Source organism: Protopterus annectens, chromosome 1.part0 (genome assembly GCF_019279795.1).
Source record: "Protopterus annectens isolate FY-2018-M chromosome 1.part0, PAN1.0, whole genome shotgun sequence".
Lineage (NCBI taxonomy): Eukaryota > Metazoa > Chordata > Ceratodontiformes > Protopteridae > Protopterus > Protopterus annectens.
In genome coordinates this window covers 1,388,127,771-1,388,152,815 of record NC_056725.1, presented here as the reverse complement: position 1 = coordinate 1,388,152,815, position 25,045 = coordinate 1,388,127,771, and the positions used below count along the sequence as shown (strand labels likewise).

The 25,045-nt window shown below is 39.8% G+C and overlaps 1 protein-coding gene across 1 annotated transcript in view; it reads left to right on the top strand.

The window, feature by feature from the left end:
• MDN1 (midasin AAA ATPase 1) overlaps positions 1-25,045 on the top strand; it is a 3,484,183-nt gene that overhangs the window by 1,913,589 nt on the left and 1,545,549 nt on the right. The window contains exons 46-47 of the mRNA XM_044071809.1: positions 13,189-13,397; positions 24,500-24,648. Coding sequence (XP_043927744.1) covers positions 13,189-13,397; positions 24,500-24,648 — 358 coding nt within the window. The remainder of the gene's footprint in view (positions 1-13,188; positions 13,398-24,499; positions 24,649-25,045) is intronic.

Below are 25,045 nucleotides of genomic sequence, written 5' to 3'. Positions count from 1 at the left end.
CCTAAAAAACAAATTATCAAAATGGCTGAAAATTTAATTACTCTGATCAGGGGTAGCCAACCCCCTCCTTCTAAGAGGCCTAGGCAAGACATTGATTATGAATCTTCTGAACAGGATTCTATTTCTTCTGATTCTTCTAATGAACAGGATGTGTGTCTATTTCTACTTATGAGGACTCTGATGCAGAGGATTCTATTCCTTCTGCTTCTCCCCCTGAGGATTTTTCTTTTGGGGAAACTTTACATACCTTAAGGGAACATTTCCACTGGGAAAGTCAGGATTTCTCTGAATCTGAAAAGAGACTTAGGGATTTTCTTCTTCCTCCTCAGCATAGGCCTTTGGCTATTCCCCCTGTTCTAGACATTGTTGATGTTTTTTCAGAATCTAGTATGGCTCCTGATTTTCTGCCTCCGGCTCCTTGTAAGCCAGACAGATACTACAGTGTTCCTGACTCCCACAAATTCCTTTTCAAAAATCCTATTGCTGATCCTGAAACCATTTCTCAGGGTCCCAAGGGCATTAAGGCCTCTACTGCTAAAAATCCTACCCCTTCTGATAGAGATTCAAGGCCGCTGGATAGATGGGGTAAGAAGGTTTACAATTCTGCAACCTTTGGCAATCATGGCTTTAAACTGTCAATTTCATATGCTTAAATATCAACAGCATATCATGAGACTACTTAAGCAGAAAATTATGTTAATTTCTGACTGTGTGGAAAATAAAGATTTGCAGGATTTATTACATTCAGTTGAACAAGTTGGAAAGCATACTTTGCAATGTGGTTTTGATTCCTTGGAGGCTTCTTGCAGGGCTGCTGTAACTGGATCTGTGCTAAGAAGGCATGCTTGGCTCAAAGAGCAAACTGCCTGATCATGTTAAAGCAAAATTGTTGGATGCTGCTTTACAACAGGACCGTCGCTTTGGTAATAAGGCTGAAGAAGTGTTAAAAAAGCTAAATCTATGCAAACTGTGAAAGATTTCTTACAAGTGCAACCTCCAAGATTTAGTAGGCACTGGCCTACTGAAAACTGGTCCTTTCTAGTCCCTTCGAGAGCTCCTCAAGTCAAATCCAGACATTCCAAAAGCTCCAGGTTTCAGTCACAAGGAAGCTTTAGAACAAAATAATGGGGTGCTTCCGCCTCCAAATCTGGAAACAGCAAGGCACCTCCCTATGGTAAACAGTCTCAATGACTTTCCTGTACAATCATCAAGCACTTACTTTTAGCCGCCCCTTTTGGGGGGGGGGGACTGGCACTTCATGCACAAAATTGGCAACGTATTACCCAGGACAAATGGGTTTTAAATATAGTATCCGAGGGATACAGATTTCATTTCCACACGTTGCCAATGCCACACGGATGGCCAGACCTGCCCCCAAATCAGTAGGCAGAGGCCCAGAAACAAGTTCTGTCCCTCATGAACATGGGGGCTATTCAACCAGTACCAGAAGAGTAAAAGGGACAAAGTTTCTATTCAAGACTTTTCCTGGTACCCAGAAACAACAAATCATGGCGTCCAATTCTGGACTTATCCACTCTAAACGCAGTTCTGGACATTCCAAAATTCAAGATGCTGACTCCAACAGTTACTACCTATGCTAGACAGAGATGCCTGATTGGTAACTCTAGACTTAAAAGAGGCTTACCTGCATATCCCAATCAGGGAATCTTGCAGAAGATACCTCCGCTTCAAAGCAGGCTACTTGCATTACCAGTTCTCTGCACTGCCCTTTGGCTTATCTACTGCACCCAGGGTCTTCACAAAGTGCCTGGCTCCAGTGATTGCATTTTGCAGGCAAAGAAATATTCAAATATATCCATACCTGGACAATTGCCTTATTCAGGCAGAAAACAAGAACATTCTTCTAAAGCATCTGGCGTTTGTAAAAAGGGTTCTAACCTGTCTAGTGTACACCATAAACGAAAAGAAATCACAGCTGGTACCCTCTCAAAAAATTACATTCCTGGGTGCAAGCTTTAATACAATTGCCCAGATGACTTACCTTACGCCAGAAAAGCAAATTCAATTGGTGACTTACTTCAAACAGGTGGCCACAAAATCCCTGCTGTCTGCAAGACAAATTCTGCAAGCCTTGGGGTTCATGGCCTCTTGCATTCTTCTAATTACATTTGCAAGACTGCATATGAGGAAACTTCAGTGGTACTTAAAATGTTTATGGAGTCGCCTGGAAACAATGATTCCTATCATACCTTGCTTGCAATTAGAGGTCCTATGGTGGGCAGAGGCCTGCCACCAAAATAAGGGACTGCCATTCACTCCACCCCCTGTCGCCCAAACCCTAACTACAGATGCATCACATTATGCTTGGGGGGGGATCATCTGGCAGGAAAGTGCATTTAGTGCAAATGGAGTCCAAATCAAATGCACCTTGATATCAATCAGAAAGATATGCTAGCTGTACAGAATGCACTGACAGCCTTCAAGGACTACCTTCATCCAGGGCAATTAATGATAAATACAGACAACACCACAGGTACATAAACAGTCAGGGGGATACACATTTCTACCCCCTTTGCAGACTAGCCATGGCATTGTGGAACACTGCCTTGACCTACCAAATACAACTGCTAGCTCAATTCCTGCCAAGGAAGCTAAATACTCTGGCAGACGAACTAAGCAGAAATCTTATGGACCCACACGAATGGAAACTGGAACCCCAAATTTTCAACTTGTTGACACGCAAATGGGGGAGTCCAGACATAGATCTTTTTGCCTCACCCCAGAACTATCAGTTGGACAAATTCTGCACAAGAATTCATCACAAAAAAGCTTAGAGAGTGGATGGTGCATCATTCAGCTGGAAAAGCCTATCAGTCTATGCTTTTCTCCCTCTGCCTCTGCTCTCCAAAGTTTTACTAAAAGTCAGACAGGACAAACCAAAAATGATTCTGATTGCTCCAGACTGGCCTCGCCAGCACTGGTACCCACTCCTGCGCATTGTGTCGCACCTGCCTCAGACACCTTACCTACTGTCTCAGCAGAACTACCAAATTCTGCACACTCATCTCCAAACTTTGAATCTTGCAGCGTGGCTAATCATCTAATTTCATCCTTGTCATCCCTCTGCAAACATGTGATGGATGTCATTTTGGAGGCTAGAAGGCCTACTACTAGAAAATCTTATGCTGACAAATGGAAAAGATTCTGTGCCTGGAACCAATCTCAAGGAATAAGCACAGCAATGCCCAATATTCCTCAGATTCTGCAATACTTAACTGAGATGCTTCACAAGGGCCTATCTTTTTCTTCCATAAAAATCCATGCCTCTGCCATTTCAGCTCATTACACCACAGAGACCTTCGCTCTTCTCTCATCCTCTGCTAAAGCAGTATCTCAGAGGGGCCAAAACCTTAAGACCTCCTAGGAGAGCTCCAACCCCTGCATGGGACCTCAGTTTTGTTTTGGAAAAACTCACTCTCCCTCCTTTTGAGCCAGCTGCTACTGCAGACTTAAACTTTCTCTCCTGGAAAACAGCTTTGCTTTCAGCAGTCACTTCAGCTAGGAGGATTTCAGAATTACAGGCTCTTATGGCAGTGGAGCCTTTCATTATTTTTCATCCAGACAGGGTGTGTCTCAGGACCAATCCATCTTTCATGCCTATGGTGGTATCCAGTGTGGCTCTTAATCAGACCATTCATCTACCAACTTTCTTTCCCAATCCACAGAACAAGGGTGAGCGGATTCTGCATTCATTGGATGTACACAGACAACTTAGAATTTACTTAAACAGGACAAAATCTCTAAGAAAATCTGAACAACTATTGGTGGCATTTGCTGCAGGGGCAGAAGGAAAGGCTATTTCAAAGTAGGCTATTTCCAAATGGATAAGCCATTGTATTCGTTTCTGATATATGCACCATGGTAAACCTATCCCCAAGTGGATCAGATCTCATTCCACCAGGGCTGCATTTACTTCAGCAGCCTTTCTCAGAGGGGTTCCTACCAGAGACATTCTAGAAGCTGCTACCTGGAGCTCAGTTCATACGTTCACCAAACATTACCATTTGCCTCTCTTCTCTAAATCCAGAGCTGGCTTTGCCACTGCTGTCCTGCAGGGCCTTATAGCTGTTCCTAATGCTGTATAAATCAATCCTTCCAACCACAGCTTTGGGAATCTACCCAAATGTAATTACTGCAACAGTGAAACACGAAGAACATAGTGCAGTTGTGGTACACTTACCATAAATGTAGATGTTCAAGTGTATTCACTGTTGCAGTCCTGGTTACCCACCCTCCAGCTCCCTGTTTTTCTCTTACTATACCTCTCCTTTCTTTTACTATGCTTAATGGCCTTTTTGGTGCATTTGCTTTTGTTTGGAGGTATATATTTTTTGTGTTTTAAATTATATACACACACACACACACACACACATATATATATATATATATATATATATATATATATACACATCTGGGGCAAGGAAAAACTGATGTAATGGCATCGGCTGCATGTTTTATACCCCGGACAACCTGACGTCATGGAAGAAGGGACAGCAACCGACGCAGGGCCCAAGACTTTGTTAATCAGGTCGACTGAGGGCAACCTGCCAGCAGATTACCCAAATGTAATGACTGCAACAGTGAATACACTCAAGCATGTACATTTATGGTAAGTATACACAGCTGTACTTTGATTTCCATCAGGTTACAATCTGTCGTAAAACGTGTTCATTTTACTTGCGTCCCTAACAGCTTTCAATCTAGTTAGTATAGCCTTTTATAGGGTAGTTTAGAAATCTGTGAGGGCAGAGTTATGTAAATAATTCCTTTCAGCATATTTTTTTTGTCATTTAAGTTTCCTTGCCCTTTCACGGTAGTTGTGCACTTCTAAAAGGAACCGCAGTTTGCGTGCTGTTTCAGGAACACAAGACAGCAGTACTGCAGATTTGCTATGCCCTGGTTAAGATTTTCAATTTATTTCAGATAAATGTCAGGTAGAATCAGGCATCGTTCCACTTGTGAACATGCAGTAGCCTCGGTCTGCAATTCAGTTCAGGCATGACACTCAGCCAACCTTCCATTTCCAAAATACGGAACGTTACCTTTCACAATGAGGAGCAAATTATGGGCAAAATGTGGAGCACCTAATAACTTTTATTAAAAACTTCAAATAGGAAGTTAAATTTAAGAAAAATTATTTTGATGAATTAATGAGATCCAATTTATTTAACATGGGTATTATAAAAATATAACTCTGAATGTTTGGCAGACTGTCAATGTAGACTGCAAGGAGCATAGACTTTTTAAGACACAAAATGAGGAACGTTCCTCATGAGGATGTACACATGAAAGGTTTGAGTTTAGGCAAAAGACATGCTGCCATTGCAACATTTAAGGTTGCCACCTTTTCAAATGCCCAAAGTGTGGCATTTTTGGTACAAGCGTCAGATTTTGCAGGCCGAAAGATAGCCCGGCCAGTACACAGGACAGAACTTCACTTCTTTGCCTAAATAAAACGTGAAGTAAAGTTTTTTTTAAAGCATCCTGGCCAACCTGCAGCTGTAAGTGGGAGGGCGTTCACCCCCTCCCTAATGGTTCGACTTCCGGTTACACTTCAGCAGGGTGCCGAGAAGAGTGCAAACTTTGTTAATTAAAATAAATACTTACATAAAAAATACATACATAAATAAAAACTGCACCCAGGTTGGTCTGTACAGCGCCCTAGGCAGTCACCTAGTTCACCTATGCCTAAGGCCGGCCGTGCCTTAGAGTTACAAAGCCTTCTGAAATGATTCCACTTTTTACATTTCTGACATTGTTGACCAAAAGCTAAACACTTCCTTTTTAGGTTCATGACCGCCTCCACAATTGAAACATTAACAATGAGGTTGCGTCTGGCACTGCCTCTCTGTTTATTTCTTTTTTTATCTTAACTTTCTGCTGCACGCTATCAGCATTTGCACTAGCAGATACTGCAGACCTGTTTTTCTCATTTGTTGGCATGTTTGTATGCTTTTCTGTAATCTCATGTGTTTGACAAATCTTATTGACTTTGTTCAATATTAATTCACTGTCTTGAAGCAAAGTCTTTCTCACTGCATTATTAGTACCACATACAAGACCGCCTTTTATCAAGTCATCTCGTAGATCACCAAATTTGCATGCTTTTGCTTTATTTCTTAAGTAGGTTATATACTAGGCTTTTAATTTCTTGTGTAAAATTTGTGCTTTTCCATTGTAATATTAATTTTGAGTGTTACATATTTCTCTAAATTTACATTTTAAGCACTGGGGTTTCCCCGCATTTCAGCCTGTATAATAATATGGCAGACCCCCCCCCCTTGCATACACATCAGGTAAATACACAAATGAAACTTCCTGCTCAGTGGCCTGTGAGCCAGCTAAATTCAGAAGTATAAATCCTCTTGTAGTGCTTCTTTATAAGAAAATGCCGCCTGTATGAAAATATATTCATGCTCAAACACTCACCAGTTCTCAGCAATGTTATTGTCAAACGCCGGACATTCAGGTCTGTGAAATCCCTCTGCCATAATAACAAAGTTCTTTTAAACATAAGTATAGACCTGGTACTTGTAATTTTGCTCACATGCACAGCAAACTCTCCAAAAATGCTTTACTTTAAATCTGCAAATACCTTGAACATTCCTGACACTTTGAAAAGTCTTAATTAACAAATAATTCTCACATTTTAGCCTTTTCGAACATTTTAAACACTTCATAGATTGTTTCAAACACTTTAAATGTTATGCTGCTATTGGGCATTTCGAACATCTCGGAAATTGTTTTGAGCACTTTGAATGCTATGCCACATGTTTGGTGACTGAAAATCATTTGACATGAGTTTAAGTAACTTCAAATAACTGCTGACCTGTTTGCAAGTTCACTCCTGTATGTTACTCCACTTGTAATTGTGTGCCGCTTCAGCTTCGTATCCTATTCTGACATCGTCACCTGTCTCGTGTATTCAGATGAAACACTGAGGATGGGTATGCGTTTGTCAATTATAATACATACACACATCAGGACCTTTTACATGTGCATATACTTCATATGTTTACTGACTCACTTGTTGCATTTAACACACGTGCATCTCCATTCAGGCTTACATTCACACTGTACAAAATGGCACTGATCTCGCACGTGCTTAGTAACATGTGCATGTGCTGTGCAGCTACAGTGGTGGACTAGTTTCAGTATACACACTGATCTACAATAATAGCATAAGTAAGTAGGATATATTACTATACAACTAAATTAATAACAGATAAAGTCTTAACACAAAAACACAGGGCAGTAAGGGAAAGGATGGGGAGAAATCAAATGCCATCATGGAAGTAATTGAATAGAGAAAACTATAAAGTCATTAAGACGAGGTGTCACTTTTGGAAGAGTATAGAAGAGATCAACAAAAATGCCCAAAAAGATATACATGATAAAAGCAATGCATAGTTATCACAACAGAACAGGGTCTGTCATGCATTATCTCAAATAATAAACTAAAGATATCAGAACAGGCAGAAAAACTTAGAAGATATTCAAATAAATATAAAGGAAAAGTACAAAGGGGTACAAAGTTGAAGCAGCAAGCAATTTATTGATGGCCCAAAGTTTTGTAGAGAATTGATAACAAGGCAAAGGGAATTGAAACACCACCAAAAAAAGAAGAAATAGTACATTTTGTAGAAATGTCTATGAAGATCCTGTGGAACATAACAAAAATGCTCAATTGGATATAAGAAGTTAAAGAAAGAAAAAGAAGTTCAAATATACATGATATTAAATGGGGCTAAGTAACAGCCTGTGAGATTGAAACAAAATTAGTAAAAGTTCCTAATTGGAAAACCCCAGGCCCAGATGTAGCACCTAACTTCTGGATAAAAGTATTAATATCTTTACATGAAGATTTAGTCATGAGTAAGAACTATTTATATGCACACCCCGGACAGACACCAACCTGGTTAACAACAGGAAAAACAATGCTCCTACTTGAGAGTGAACCTGCAAGCTATCCTAAAAACTATAGACCAATAATTTGCCTTTTGACGACATCCTATAAACTATACATTGGAACTGATGCTGGCAGAGTTTATAGTCCTTTAGAAGAAAACTCAATCATGGCAATAGAACAAAAAGGTAAACGAAAGTCATATGGAATAAAGGATCATTTGTTGTTAGTCATAATGGAGAACTGTAAAAAGGGAAGAATCTAAATATGACATAGACTACAAAAAAGCATTTGACAGTATCCCACATTCGTAGATGAGTGCTTAAAATGTATAAGATGCACTCTACTCTGATTACATTACAGCGACCATGAAACAGTGGCAAACCACTTTGTAGTTAAGCCATGATAAAGGACAAATTACTCCAGGGATAAAAATCCCAAGGGGGGTATTCCACGGTGACTATCACCACTGCTGTTTTCTCTTGCCCTTAACCCATTAAGATGCCTACTTAACAGATTAGGTCACTGCTACAGTTTGGTTCCTAGAAAACAATTAAGTGTAAAGATTTCTCATCATCTTTTTGTGGATAATTTAAAACTGTATAGCTCATCAGATGAACTGGAAGCACAGCTGCAAGTGGTCAAAACTTTTTAAGATTATATAAGAAAGTAATTTGTCTTGATAAATATGCAAAAGCAATCTTTAAAGCAGGAAAGCTACAGTACCAAGAAAACGGTTTGAGACAGGAATGTGATATAAAAGAACTTGAGCAAGAAAGGAATATTTAAGTATTTGGGAATTGAAGGATGAACATTAAAAGATGAAAAATATGACTAAAACTTGGTGGGTAATATTTTAAAAGACTAAAATTAATACTGAAAACAGTGTTGACATCTAGGAACAAAGTCCAAGCTGTAAACCAATTTCCTGTTCCTGTCCTAGTTTATAGTTTGAGTGATTGACTGTCCCCAAGAGGTGTTGGATAGGAAAACAAGAAGAATGCTTCATGCTTATCCAATGATTTATAAAAATCAGTTTATACTTAGACTATATATATATTCCCCATTCTGAAGGAGGGATGGGCCTCCTCGAAATTGATTCCATGTATAGATCTGCAATTGTGGGACTGCATACATATCTGCTGACCTCCCAAGACTCAAATGTAATGAAAGTTTTGAAACATGAGGAGACTAAGTCTAAGATGACTTCCCTGCTTAGTTTAGCAGAAGCATATTGGCGTCAAGTGGGAATGGAAATCAAACTAGAAGTAGATAAAAATCAGGCAGCAACTGAATGTGCCAAAAAACAAAAGAAAAAATTTAAGGTGAAGAATCAGATGAGAAGGCAAGACGTGGAAAATGCATAAATACATTTGCAAGTATAGAAATCTCTTGGAACAGCCTTGTGTCGATCAGGATCGAACAAAGGAATGGTTAAGGAGAGGGGAATTTAAACCAAAAGATGAAATGTTAATATTGGCCGCCCAAGATAGTGGACTTATGTACATGCTTGTTTGCAAAGTCCATTGAACATGTGGGAGAAACAGACAAATGTAGGTTTTGTACAACAGAATTGGAAACAGTCGCACATCTTGTTGCTGGTTGTGATATACTAATGGCAAAAGGACTGTATTTTGAAAGGCATAATAATGTGGCAAGACTGTTGCATTGGGGATTGTGATAACATAATATTGAAGCATCCAAAAAACACTGGAAGCATAAGCCACAAAGCATTATAGAAAATGAAGTTTATATCACATGGGATCACCCATTACCAACAGTTCAAAAACAGATGCAAGAAAACCAGATATAGTAGTCCAGGAAAAGAAGAGGAAAGTCGCACTGATCATTGAAAGTGCTACACCCAGTGAGTACAGTGTTGTATGTACAGAGACACAAAATCATAAAATACCATGATTTGCAGGCAGAAACAAGGGCAATGTGGTGGGAGGAGGATATCCAGACAGTTTCAGTAGTAGTAGGGGCAATGGGTCTTATAAGAAAGAATTTACTATCGTACTTAGATGTTACAATAAATGTAACTCCATACAAATTGCAGGAGGAGTCATTACTGAGCACTTCTGGCTAACATCAAAGATTGAAAGAATACTAGTTTTATGAACTTTAATCTTACTTTGACTTGGGAATGGGGGTCCATTCCCATCATGGTAATAGAAACCCAAAAGACTTGGAGAAATTAAGAGAGAAAACATTCTGGCTCTTCATAAGGACTGAGTCAGCTTGTGCACAAAAACCCTTCCTTTGTGTCTAAACTGGTCACTGAAGAATTTTAAGTCATTCCACATAGTTTCCCATTCTTCCAAACATACTGCACAAAGGTGGAAGAATTCTTTAATTGCATGTGACAAGGCAACTAAGATACTGCTTAGATAGAATAGAAACATAAGTGCAGGTCAGCTTTGTGTGTGGCTCGCAAGTAAAAGGAAAGGGAGGGGAACCATTATCCACCAAAACCATATCCAAATGGCTGTCTCTCCATTTCCTTTTGCTCTTCCCATAACAACCTCAAGGGGCATGTTAGGTCAGTATGTTACAGATGTTACAGCTGTTACTGTAGCATTTTTAAAGGGGTTACTACCCAGGCCATTCTGCAGACAGTCTGTTGATCATGTACTCACACTGTCCAAGCACTACAAATAGGAGATGACCTCATCTCTTGATGCGTCTCCTACAGAAAATAAATGAACATTCAACAGCTAGTAGGTCTGTAAATCTTTCTACAGGTTGTGGCTTGCTACTACAGCAGTGATCCATATTATGAGCACAGGATAGTTCAAGAAACTTACTGTAACAGTAGATTTTGAAATAGTCATTGTTGCAGTCTTGACTCCCACCTGTGTTCCACACATTTCTGGTTTGGCATCCTAGAACTGGCATGGTTATCAACCTAGTTTCCTCACCTTTTGTCCTTCATATCCACCTCAATTATAAGGCCTCTTGTCTTTCTGGGTCTAGGTGCTTGTAAGGGGGATCCAGTGTTTGCAAAGCCTTCTTACCCCTGTGGCATAGAACCCTGGAAATTAGGTTGTGGTAATACTTCAATTGAGGATAGGATTGGGTCCAGAAGTAAGATGTGGCGATCACACACCAAGTCTTTCTGGCAAGAAAGAACTAATTATGGTGTAGGCAGATGTCATCTTTCTACTGTAAAAATGCTGATGACTCACGGGCACAGTTAACTGAACTGCCATGAGAGTGAAGGCTTCAAAGCTCTGGAAGTGAGGCCAGACATTATATCTTGTAGAATACAAGCACCAATGGCTATGGCAATTTCCACATTTGTCCTACTCTAACATCTATGCTATATTCACCCATAAACGTGTATGTTCAATATGCATTGGACCTTTCTGAGGATGTGTCACACACACACACACTGATCTAGCATTGTATCATCAGTCCACTTCCTTTCCCTGTCAGCTCCTTCATTATCCAGGTTATTAACTGAACTTCGCATGTTTGGGTTTGTCAGTATGCCACTGAGCTTGACTACATGTGTCTGGAGCTTTGTGGTGGAGGAACATCTTTGTTCATGTCTCTTAGGTGATCTTTAGAAGGTTGAGAAATAGTTGTACATTTTTTTCACATTGCAGCCTGTTTGTATATGTTAATTATTGATATCAGGTTAGGTTTTAGTTGCTTATTTTTCATATAATGACTTGAACAGTGATCTTGCATAGTCTTGTATGTCTTCATACACCAGCCTATTCTTTATCTGTACTCCTCTGAAGGGGAAGATGGTTCCCCTCATTATGTATGTTTGCGTTTTCCCATTCCATTCTTTTTCTTGTCTGTGAATTTTGGGATTTTAGTTATTTTTGACCTTTTTCATTCAGTAGGTTTGTCTGTAATGCTGTCTTTCCCTACTTATCTGAAATATGTTGAGGTGGTTGTGAATTGTCAAGATGGTGTCCCTTCATGTTTTGATTTTTGAAATTGCTTCCAGTGGATGATCTTAGTTTTGTGATAAAGCATATGATTTTTTTTGTACAGGATGTGACTACAGGGTCTTTTAACAGCTTTTTCTAACCCTGTAACCTCATCTGTATTCCAGACCACATTAAAGTGTGTTGCTAGGATACATTTAGTTAAACTGAAGAATCCTACCTCTCAGTTTGAGATTCCAAATATCAACTCTAGGCCTCTCGGTGTTACTAATGCATGCCAGAAGTTTGACAGTGCTTGCTATCATTTTCTGATAGTGTGGTTATTGGGGAAACGTATTGACATTGTCTGTGGGTATGGAATCCTAGGTTTTAATATCAGTTTAATTAGGACTACTTTTTTTGCAGTGGAGCACAATCATAAACTAACATTTTATGTCTTTCTCTATTGTAGAAGTTATTCAGCTGGTCTATAGTTGTGTAACTTACATTATTCTGGATGTGATCTAGGTTCTCCGGCACTTTATGGGGATTTTGCCCCATTGAAAGTCAAAGCTGTATGCACACATGGGGCTGCATTTTGAGTTTCATCACATAGAACATGTGGACTTCATGTACCTCATCTTGTATGAGGATGCACCCATGAATTCATCTGAATTCCCTGTCATGCTTTAGAGAAGTTTAATGTGGTTTTGGTATGAGGCATAAGTCACCTTCATGTAGGTTTAGTGAGCTGTTTAGCTACAGGAGCCTGACTTAATTGTCTGGTACTGTCCATTAATTTTATCAGTAAATATTGTCTGGTGAAGTTGAATTGGTTGGGGGTTAACATAAGATAGTAGGAGCAAATTTTGTAGAAATAGAATTTGTGAGAACAGTAAACACAAAATAATGTTTAGGAGGAGTGAAGTTTAAGGGAAGGTGGGGATTGAGCAACTTGTGTAATGTTAGATTGAATGAAAATTGTTAAACGTGTGTATTAAGTGACAGTATCAGTCAAAACTATTGTGGTTTTTCTTTTCTATTAATGTAGATGTACCCGTGTTACATATTAGGATGAGATGATTTAATAAAGATGTTTAAAAATGTGTTTGTGTGCCCCTTTTTGCATTGTTCAGTTTATTTTTGTCTCAGTTCTCTTTTCTTAGTGGTAGGCCCAGGCCATTTCAGAAACAGACTGGTAATCTACTATGACACTGATTTTAATTGGACTGTTACTACTTAATAGTACAGTATTTTTACCGTATACTGAAGTTTTTGACATGTTTTTACATGTATAGAAACATTTGTTAAACTTGATTATTTCCACATAGGTTTTTATTCTACAGTTAAAATATATTTTTTTCTTTATTTCAACAGGTTGTTTCTCACTATGGATCCTGCCCATGGAGAGATATCACGGGCCATGAGGAATCGCGGAATTGAAATTTATATTGCTGGAGAAACTGGGTCTGCTGCTTTTGATTCTCTGGATGTAAAGACTCTGCTTCATGGTTTAGGCTTACTAGGGGACAGTGTGTGCAGCATTCTCATCAGTGTTCACTCTGAAGCTAGAGACAAAGTACCAGGTAGGTAACACTTCCGATGGAAAAGGAAACCTAACACCTTTACATGTTATGTATAGTGACCCTCCAGGTGGGCCATTTTGTTTTTTATTTATTTAGGATTTGATTAACCTGCTAATATATTAGGAATTAAGGTTTTTCTACGCTGGTTGGCTGAGGGCACAGAGGCAGACAGAAAGCAGCTGGGTCAGGAGACCCAAGGCAGAACTAGAAGAAGTGATAAGGCATTAATGGAATGAATTTTGTTTGGGTAGAAGAGGCATGCATGAATAGAAATTAACTTATAAAAATAAGAAAGGAAGGGCAGGATGTACACAGTGACAAGCAAGCAGGCAGATGTTCTGAATAAATTAGTTGCATCAGTGTTTCTAAAAAAGAAGAAATTAAAGGTTCTGGCATGCAAGGAAAAAACTAGAAAGTGTGAGCTTAGGCCAGTGGATGGATTGACCAAATGGATGGAGGAGTGGTGGCACTTCAAAGCAGGTTATGTAAAAGATTAACAAGAATGATGTGCTGGATTTTACTAGTGGATCTTTTTAACAGATTCCTAAAACATGGGTAATTTCTGAGAACCAGACAAGCAATAGCAGAGGTGCCCCTGCATAATGTGAGTGGATAACGGGCATCACTGAGTATTAGTCTGCCCAGAAGTTGGGAAATATTGAAAGATTTTTCAAGTAAAAATTCTAGCTGACTTTCTTGGTAGATGATCTTCAGAACTGTAGTCAGCATGGCTTTTCAGGTTTTCAGCCAAAAACTCCTGCCAAGAGTAACATGATGTAGTTCTGTAGCTGGGTGACTGAGGAGATGAACAGAGGTAGATGCAGTCTAAATGGACTTCTGCAAAGGGTTTGATGTCCCCCATACAATTGTCAGAATGCTAAGAACATGGATAGAGAAATGGCTGTCAGGAAGGACACTTGGCAGATGGGTAATAGGGAGATGCTCGAGGAAATAAAGAAAAAAAATTGTACTTTTTAAACATTTGCTGCAGTTGTCATACCTGGGTCTGTCTTTGTTCATTGTGTGTTGAGCCCAAATCCGAAGTTGTAGAATGGGATAAGCCTATTTTTAGATTGCGTGAAACTTTGGAAAGATTGGAGATCAGAGAGTGAGAAGAAACATGAGATGGCTTGCTGCTAGAAGGTGCACCTTGTTTGATATAAGATTGTCACCTGACCATTAAAAAGCAAGAGTAATCATCCCTGCAGCAATGAGCCAGTAGGAACTAAGAATGAAAGTGGTAGCCAAGTTATCATTGCTAGTACTGTATGGCAAGAGTAATAGACTGCATTGGCAAGCAGCTGCTTATCAGTATACAAGGTACTGGTGAGACCACAGCTGGAACACTTGTGCACTTCTAGTGGTTTTTGAGGGTGAAGGGACGTTTAGCCTGGCAAGGCAGACCATCATGTTAGGTAGTGAATTGGAAAGAATGCTGTATAAGGATAGGTTCTGGCAGATTGAAGCTATAGAATCTAGGAAGTAGGAGGAGCATGTGACATGGCATGTGGTACTATTAGTGGGTTTTGTGACACGGTATGTGGTACCATTAATGGGTTTTGTGACAGGGTATATGGTACCATTAGTAGGTTTTGAGACATGGATTGTAGTGCCATTAGTAGATTTTGTGACATGGTATGTAATAAGTACCATTAGTGGGCTTTGTGACGTGTATTAAGTACCATTAATGGGTTTTGTGACATGGTGTGTATTAAGTACCATTAGTGGGTTTTGTGACATGGTGTGTAATAAGTACCATTAGTGGGTTTTGTGACATGGTGTGTAGTACCATTAGTGGATTTTGTGACATGGTGTGTAGTACCATTAGTGGGTTTTATGAAAGACTCTGGTTATAACTGAAGGGCTAAAGGAGACCTAGCTTGTAACAGCAAAAAAGTTGCATGCTTAGACATAAGGGAGTATTTAGTTGTGGAGATTTTAGATAGTTGGAATTAGCTTTCTTAATAGTTGGCAGTCTACCAATAAAACTTTGAAGGAGGTTTTGGGATAGGTGGAATGGCGGGGCAGCAAACTGAGAGATGCAGCTGCAGGGTATTAATTTCAACTGCTGGTCAGAAAGCATAGTCTACTAGTCCTATTCTGCTGGCTTTTTACTTCCTCACTCCAGGTGTCCTTTCTTTGTATAATTGCAGACCTATACGACTGTTGTAAAAAGTGTCTCTTCGGTTCATAGGTGTTTACTAGGCTAATAAGGCCCCTGAGCCAGTGGTAAACATTACTCAAACCGCTGAATCACTTACAAATGCCTTCTACCAGCACCTACAGGACTGCATGGATCAGGCAATCCCAAACAAAACTAAGACTCTTTGTACCAAAGGCAAGCGTCCAGTCTGGTGGACCCCAGCCATAAACAAGCTCTACAACAAAAGGAGGAAGCTACTACAAGATAGAGCAAAATCCTTGAAAGGTAAGACACCTTTGATCATTATAAGTAAAAAACTAAGAGCTCTCATAAAATCATCCAAGGCAAATTTTGAGAGAAAAATCGCCAAGGACTCAAAAGACAATCATAAGGCCTTCTTTAGCTATGTTAGAAACCTAGGAGGAAACTCCCAGATATGCTCAGAATTAGTTCAAAATGATGTGAAGATTACTGAACCTACACACATTGCCAACATACTGGCTGACAGGTTCAGTGCAAACTTCTCCCCTCCCCAAAAGGAGAGATATCTATACCAGAGGATTGTAGCCCCCAAACATCTCCAACGCCCAGGTGAGAACTGCTCTCTCCAAAGCAAAAACACAGCATCCATGGGACCGGATGGTGTCCCCGGCTGTGTGCTCCACGAACTCAATGAGGAATTAAACCCGCAGTTAGGACAGCTGTTTAATCTTAGCCTCACCTCAGGATACGTACCCAAGGAGTGGCGCATGGCGACTGTGGTCCCACTTCACAAGGGCGGTGCCTCCACCGACCCTGGAAATTACCGTCCCATTAGCTTGACAAGCCTTATCTGCAAAGCCATGGAGAGGATCATAATGGAACTCATAAATAAAGACATAGGGAACTTGCAGACTTTGGATCCAACCCAGTTTGGCTTTGTCAAAGGCAGATCATGCCTTTTAAACTTGGTTGACTTTTTCGAGACAGTCACCAAGGCCATTGATGAGGGAAAGGCAGTCCATACAGCCTACCTTGACCTGGCAAAGGCCTTCGACACAATACCCCACTCAGGTATCATCGAAAAACTCGTCAGCTTGAATGTAAACCCATACATCACAAGATGGGTTGCAAACTGGCTAAGTGACAGAACCCACAGGGTCAGAGTTGCTGGAGCCATGTCAGACTCAAAGCCTGTCACAAGTGGTGCCCACAGGGCTCAGTCCTGGGTCCACTCTTGTTCGGCATCTACTTTTCTGAAGTACAAGCAAACACAGGAGGGTTATGGCTGACAAAGTTTGCAGATGACTGCAAACTGGGCGCCATAGTCGAAAACACATCTGACACAGATATCCTTCAGAAGGGCCTCACAGAAACGGATAACTGGTGCCAGAGCCATGGCCTAAAGTTAAATGCCAAGAAATGCATAGTCATACCCTTCAGGAAAAACAAGGTTACCCTAGCTACCATATAGGTGGCAATCCACTGAGCACAGAAGAAGTCATCAGGGATCTGGGGACCCAGGTTGACAGTAGCCCTTCGTTTGACACTCATGTTGCTAAAGTAGTTAGGAAAACCTTCTACATTGCCCACCTGATCATGAAGGGATTCACATCTAGATCAAGGGAGGTCATTGTCCCCCTGTACTCATCACTCATTAGACCTATGATTGAGTACAATGCCCCATTCGGAATGTATCTGACCTGACACCTGCAGCAGCTGGAAAGGCCCCAAAAGTTCCTCACCAAAAGGATAAAGGGTCTCAAAAATATGTCTTATGCTGCCCGACTGAAAGAACTCCAGCTCTATTCAGTCTCATACCGCTTGCTCAGAGGTGACCTGTGCCTGACATATAAGGCCATGTCAAACCCTGATTTGATGAATATGCTTCACCTCAAAAAATCTAGATCCCTCAGAACCACAAGGGCGGGAGACTTAAACCTTGACACGGTTATTAATAGAACGTGCTGGAGGGACAGATTCATCACCCAGAGACTCCCTATGCTGTGGAACAAAATCCCAGTACATGTGAGGCAGAGCACCTCGCTGGCCTTGTTCAAGAGGAATCTTGACCAATGGATGGGGATTCGCAGATATACCCCAGGGATTACTTCAGTGTCACTGCTTGACAGAGGCACAGCAAAATAATAGGCATAGTTTTATTCAAACTAAAGGGGTGGCGAAAGCCAAATAACTATGGGCTAGGCTTATAAATGCCCTTGGGCAGATAGCCTAGTATGAACCTATGAACCTATAATGACCAGAAGGACCTTTTTAAGCCTAGCCATGCTACCCAAATCTGACAAGTTCTCGTTCCCTTGATCGATGTAAGCAGGATCCTGGGAAATAATCCATTTGCAAGCTGCCTATGTCCATTAGAGGCGTAGGTGCCAAACCAGGGATGAATTTCCTATTAGGAAATAGGACTTGTTGACATGCAAGATATCTCTTCCAAACAATTCTTCCACCTCTACAATACACTCCCACTTTCTGTAAAGCATCTTTAAATATAGCTTAAGGAAATGGATAAGAAACTGCATATTTTTTAAAGGCCTAGTCCCCCCATCCTTCATGGACAGGCTTTTAATAAGCCCTTACTGGATTTGGTCTTATTAAAAGCTTATAGATTTATAGTGTGCTCCCTTACATATTGTTTTCACGCCAAATTTGTCTCTTCTGTTTTACCTCCCTGTCATCTTTGCTGTTCTCCTTTGCTCCTAATCTTCTCCCAACTACTTATATATATTTATGTGTGTGTGTGTATGTGTATTTTGCCAATATTGACTGTGACATTGTGTAACCAAGCCTGATTTGTGTATCTTTGTTATGCTCCTTTTGTTGCTTTCTTCCAGTTCCATATCCTCACATCTGTTTACTAAGTCACCATTTTTGCAGCACAAGAGCTCACCAGGCTTGTACTCTGCATATTGTATAGAGTGTAGACTGCCTTCCTCCCTCCAGGGTGTATAAACCAACCTCAGTTGCTCACTCCCATCCTTAATTATGGCATCTCCAGCACCTTTACCACTAATTGAACCTGGGTTGTCTGAGGTGCAGGAAGGGATTTATTCCCTTGTATTTCAACCATGCTGCACTCCAAGCCAAAGTCCTCAGTTACCACTTCAAAGTCTTTAAATTCATCCTGTCTGACATTTGGCATAGTGTGTTAAGGCTGTGAGCTATAGTTCTGTGATACAAGGTTTGATTTCTAAACCCCTTATTGCTTCCTGTGTGACCTTGAACAAGCCGAGAGAGTTCTTGGAAGATAACTGTGAATTTATGCTAGGTTCCTCATTGGTCCCGTGGACTGCAAGTCTTGTAACTACCTGTGAATAAGCTTTCCGTATGCATTTCAGACTATCTCCCTCTACTTATGTCCATTCTTTTCAGTGAAACAGTTCTCCAGTGCTTCCCTATCTCTCCAGCCCCCCTCCTATGATCACAATTAAGCAGCCCACTGCCAGTCTTTAAGGCATTTTCCTGATTTTGCCATCTGTACCTTCTCTATCACATACCTCTTTACCTATTCCATACACCCAAAGTACCCAGCTCAGGCACACTGCCTCCCATTTTCAAAACCTTTATAAATTAACTGAGAAGTACACTGATTTGAAGACCCTTTTCAGGCATGGTCTGGACCTTTTAGTTGCTAGAGTAATACAAGAATTATAAACTTTTGGTTCATACTAACTGCAGTGAGGAAGCCACCAAAATCTGGCACCCCTGTTCACTAGATGCACATTATCATCATACAGTCCTTTCCAGTTATCACCCTTTTACTTCTCTATACATACTTGTTGTACAGAAGCTACACCCCTTTACCCATTTTTGGCTTTGCACCATCCATATATGTTGCAGTACAGAAAATATCATTGTCATAACTATAACTGTTATTCTTGTTACTTCTGTTAGAAAATAAACCAATCTTAGACTGCTCACGTCCATCCTTCCCCTGTGACCCTCTTACTTTTCTAACTACGTCCAACCCCACACTACAACTTCAGTAACTCTGTCTGCTAAGCTTCATTCCACAGACTACAGCTTCTCCGTTCTAGGCCATAAACTGTGGTGGTCAGTTTTACTGAAATTAAAGACTATAAACAGTTCAGGCCTCAATTCATGTAACACCTAGCTGAAGAATATAAGTGCACATGTCATAATTACAAGGCTTGTTACCTAACTCCCTTGGTCGCATTATTGCATTCATTGCAGAAAATCTTGGCTGCTTAATCTTCTAAACTTTTTCAACATATAAGCTCGTACCCACTGCTTACCCATCTGCCATATCCATTCCTTATTACATGTCTAATATCCACTTCTCCTATTAAGTCTTGTACTGCAGCTGCTAATATTCTACAATTTCTTCACTTCACTGCAGGCATTTCTCTTAATACTTGTATGTACTGTCTCCTTTTTCTAGGCTGGAACACATTTACCTAGTCTATAACATCTGCATTATGCATTGTATACTCCCGATCCTATTTTTTATAAAATGTTCTTGTAAATATGTGTATATATTTATTTACACCTGTGTTGTACTACTATACCTTTACTCTTGTGTTACTACTCTCTATGTAACTCAGGCTAAGCCTGCAAATGGTCAGGTTTGATTAGTGCTGAGAAAAATTAAGTAAATATCCATTCCACTTAATCTAATAAACCTGCTTTCAAATGTCATTTCCTTATGTTTTTTAAACCCCTTTCTTCCACCATTGATAGACACACAAATATTTAATCCAACCTTGTGTTTCTGGAAGTCGGCATTTCTTCCAGTTTCTTATAATTATGATACCTCTTTATTAGGGGGAATTTAAGGCCAGAACTCCTTTATAGACTGCTCAGATGTATCCAGAATCCTGACATCATGCCATTAACATTGTCTAGTAGCAGTGTACCATTACATATTTGTAGGTGGGTTAGTCTAATGATACTTTTCAGCAATTCTCTGAGCCAAAGTCAGAATTTGCAATTAGTGAAAGAAGAGATGACATTGGATGGCTGGCCTCTGAAAAGTATGTTTTGCTGTTGAAGGCATGTACTTGTACATATATTATTTATACAAACTGGTGCATTGGGCTTGTATTTCCATTAGAAGATTTTCATTTTGTGCACTGCATGTTGTACTTTCCCATGTCGTGCATTTCAGAATATGTTTTTACTTTTTTGATGATTTTCCTACAGAGGTTATCCCTGCCATCCCATAGCCAGTGACTAAAATCAGACCCATCTAGCAGTTGTCTAAATAACCTTTGGTAGTCTATTAGTCATTCAGCAGATGTGTGAATTATAGTATCTTTTAATGCCAAGTGTGTTCTTATCTAATCCATATAATACCTTGTTCTTATTTGTACATCAAAAGCATTCTTAAAATGCCAGTGCAGTCTCTTCCCCCAAAATATCAGCCCTTTACATTCAGTAAAACTATGAACTGTAGTTTCTTCCACTTCACAACCTTCGACTATACTTGTCTGTTCTTTACATTAATACCACGTGTTAGCTTTTATCAGCAGTTTATTCTAAGACAAACCGTAAAACATCCAACATTGCCTCACATGCTTACATTTTTCCAGTCTTCTACACATCCTCCTTTCATTTCACAACATTTTCCTTAATGTTTTCATGCAGTATTTTTCTCCCTGCTTCCAAATTTTCAACTTGAATTTCCTATTGAAAATGTTTCTGAAATGAACATATATCATTTTCTATTATTCTCTCATGTTCCCGTGTAAAATGCTCCCCATGCATCCTTACACATTGTCTGCATTGTTTTCTCTGTTAAGCTATTTCTGTCAGCAAAGCTATTTTTCAATATATAATATATAAATAAAATGAAGTTATGCTAACTGTACCTTTGGATGCAGAATAACCAAACTTCATAATAGACCATGTACTGGTTGCATTTACTTGATCAGAGTGAATACCACATCAGGTCTCACCTGAAAATAGGTTGTGCCCAATGGGACTAACCTGATTAACAAAACTTAACATTTAAGTGTCCTTCCTGTCCAGCCTGGTAATCTACTGAATGCTGCTTTAAATGGAAGTGTATTGACTCATGTTTATTTTTCATAACTTATTTTCTTATTTTTTCCCCCCAGGCCTTGGCCACCCATCCTTTCCACTCTTTAATTTGGTCATGGGGTAACCTCCATGTATTCCAGTGATAATATGGCTCCATGTGTAGATTGGTTTAAATGGTTATATAAATTGAATGCAGTTGTCAAAACAAAAGGAGGCACACAAGTGAAAAATAATGGATGTAACATTGAGAAGAGGAAAGATGCAATAATGCCACTGTGTTCTCTTTGCCAGTCCTGTGTTATCAAATAAAAAAGAAGTAAACAGAATAGTACAAAAGTAGATATTTCTTCATTGCAGGCCACGCTGCTTGTAAAACCCCACAAATTGAAGGGAAGAAGCCACATCACTTCAGTGAAATGAGCAGATGGCCACCAGGATAGAATGTATGCTGTCACTTGGGAATTTATTTTGTTCCCTTGCTTTCAAGCCTAGTATGTTGAAGTGTACAGTGTGCTGTGCCAGATTCTAATAGATTCTCTCATACATTCATCTGTCCCCATCTTGGACCTCTGTTAAAATACATCCCCTTTCTGCCATCCCCGGATGTACTTGCTTCAGCAAGGCTTACCGCCAGGCTTTTACCAAGTGAGAGAGCCCATGTTTTTCACTTAAGGGTAGAGAGATGATGCTGCTCTAGTGGGGTAGAGGGATAAAGCCCTGATTGTCCCCGCTGACCTAGGTTTAATTAGCGGCTCAGGTAACTGATGGAGTGGGAAGAAAGAGGTAGGTGCATCTGTCCCAGATGGGAGGGTGCTTATTGATATGCTTCATAAGAGGAGGCATATTCCAAAGAGAGGAGTTGTCCTCAGACATAAACAAAGGGAGTGGATAGATCAGAAATAAAAACCCCATCTAGACAGAAGGACAGATGAGCCACACCCCCTGGACACCCTCAGGATCTACAACCGGACACAGCAAAAATAGAGTAAGATTTGTGGGGGGAGGTGGAGAATAGCTGATAGATCCACTGTGGCGGTTGGAGGCTGGGCCATTAACAATGAAGTCTGAGGGGACAAAAAAAAAAGAGTAGAGAGATGACCACTGGCCACTCTGGACACCTAGTCTCCTAGCTGAATTCACATCCTTGGACAATAAATGGCTCAGTCCTTTAACATATGAACTATAGATTATTCTGCTGACTTTACTTTGGATTCACAAAGTTTGTTTACTTCATGTTCACTGGCTTAGTACCACAAGGCCATTTGCCTGCTGTCAGGAGACACCTCCGGTGGTATTTTTCATATTGTATAGGTCTAGTTTGGCTAGCATATATGGGGATACAAGTATGGAAAATTTTATTTGTAAATTGATACAACTATTTTTTATTATTCTGTTTTCTTATTTGCATTTATTTTTAATAATTTGTATTTGCAATATGTTGAAATAAACCATTAATAAAAAAGGAGTTCTAACTCTTAATGTCCGGTTGAGTTACCAGAAGCAATACCAGATGAGTATCTCTGATTAACACGGACTGTTTTTCTATTTTGTGGATCTTGGTACAGGATTACTGTCAACTCTGTAGTGCCCATTCATATTGCAATTCCCCTTGCTATTGTGGTGTGGGTCATGGCCAAAAAGGGTGCAGGATGACTTAGCTAGCTGATGAATAGGCATTAAAAATAACTTCCTGACTCAGAAGAAACAGGCTGCCATTGTGCAAATAAAACAAAGTACATAAAAATCATTGCACACATGTTTTTTTGCCAGAAACCAAAAGGAAGGGACAAAAAAGCTACTGGCTGAGATGCTCTTGAAGATCTAATAATGATGGCATCTAGTCTATATTCAAAACAATTGCTTAAAGCAGGTATGGCAATACTATACAAGGACTGATTTGTGGACTGTGTTCTTGTAGGCAATTGTACTGATGTCATTACCAACTTTTACACAAGCAATATACATGTTGATGTACACCAATCCAAACACATCATTAAATATGCATACCATCTGACATGGTGTAGGGGATTGTCCTTGGTAATGCACCCCATGCCACAGCTCTGATGCAAAGGATGATCAGTAGTATCCAGTTCTGCTGGAAAAATGAAATGGTAACTCTATCACCTTTGTAATCACAGCAAAACAAGTACAAAGATGGTCAAGCACCAGTAATTTTAGTCAGCAGGCCATTACTTCAGTGCCAAAAAATATGTATGTATTTGTGTGTAGATATAGATATATATATATATATATATATATATATATACACATACACACACACACACACACACACACACACACACACACACACACACACACACACACACACACACAGTGATAAAAAGAAAAGAAAAAAAAAACATGATTCTGGGAAGAACTGTTAATATTTTAACCTGCAACTTGGACATTACTGCATGTTTATGTTCACATAATACATACTTCATTGCACATGTTCACATAATACATATTTATCCTTGGTAGGCAAGTGCTTCTCCTTTGTCCCTTTTTAGAGCTGCACTTTTGGCTTTCCTGTAGAAGTCACTCCTGTTTGTGGGAGTCTGCCAGCTTGGGAAGTGCTAACTGGAACTGGCTACTCATTCTCCAATGGGGCAGGTGAGCTTGCATTGTCCACTGACTTTCTCTCTCTCCAGCTGTGTTCTCCAATACAACAGTTTGGCTACAAATCAAACATTGGTTGAGGGAGGGGATAATCGAGGACAAAACTCCTGTGCCATAAAACCAGCATACTGCTGAATTCTTCTGCTTTTTGATGTTGAAGATTTCAGTGAATGAGTTTCTCATAAAAGTTTCTACTGAAGCTAACACCACATTTCAGTTCGTCATTCTCCTTAGTCACACACCAGTTTTAATGTATTTTATTTGAGATTGTAATGTTGTTGTAAGTATAGGCAAAACTGTATATTGACAATTTGTTTTTTTTTTTTTTCGTCCTGTTTAGGCTCTCATGCGTCTTCTGTTTCCTCCTTAATTCATGCTGCTTCACTTGTAGTCCAACAGCTCCAGAGAGGCCATGGCCTCACTGAGGCTGTCAGACAGGCTTGTTGGAATGTATACATCTGTTCACAGCTCTCTCAAGCAAACCAGAAGGTAAGGCTCAGTATTAATAGTTTTTTTCTTTGTTAAACATTTTTAAGAACATCACACATGAGTACACATTCATTTATAGAAGTGAAAACAGTCAGTGACACTTTTTCCTTTGCACACATCATACAAATATTAGTTTTATCTTAATTATTTGAGTTACCATTTTATTGATTGTTCAAGTCCTTGCTTTCCTGAAATCACTCCTCCTGAACTTTGTTCTGCCTGTATGTATTGTTTCCATATATTCTATTTATTTCTGTACAGTTTACCCCTTTCATTTTCTAAAGATCTCACATCCGTCTCGTGTATCTCTACACTATTCAGCTGTTCTGTCGGCTTTTGCTTTCCATTTCCTAGTAACTGCTTTTTTATGCCAATCAAATTAAACTTAGTAGGGCCT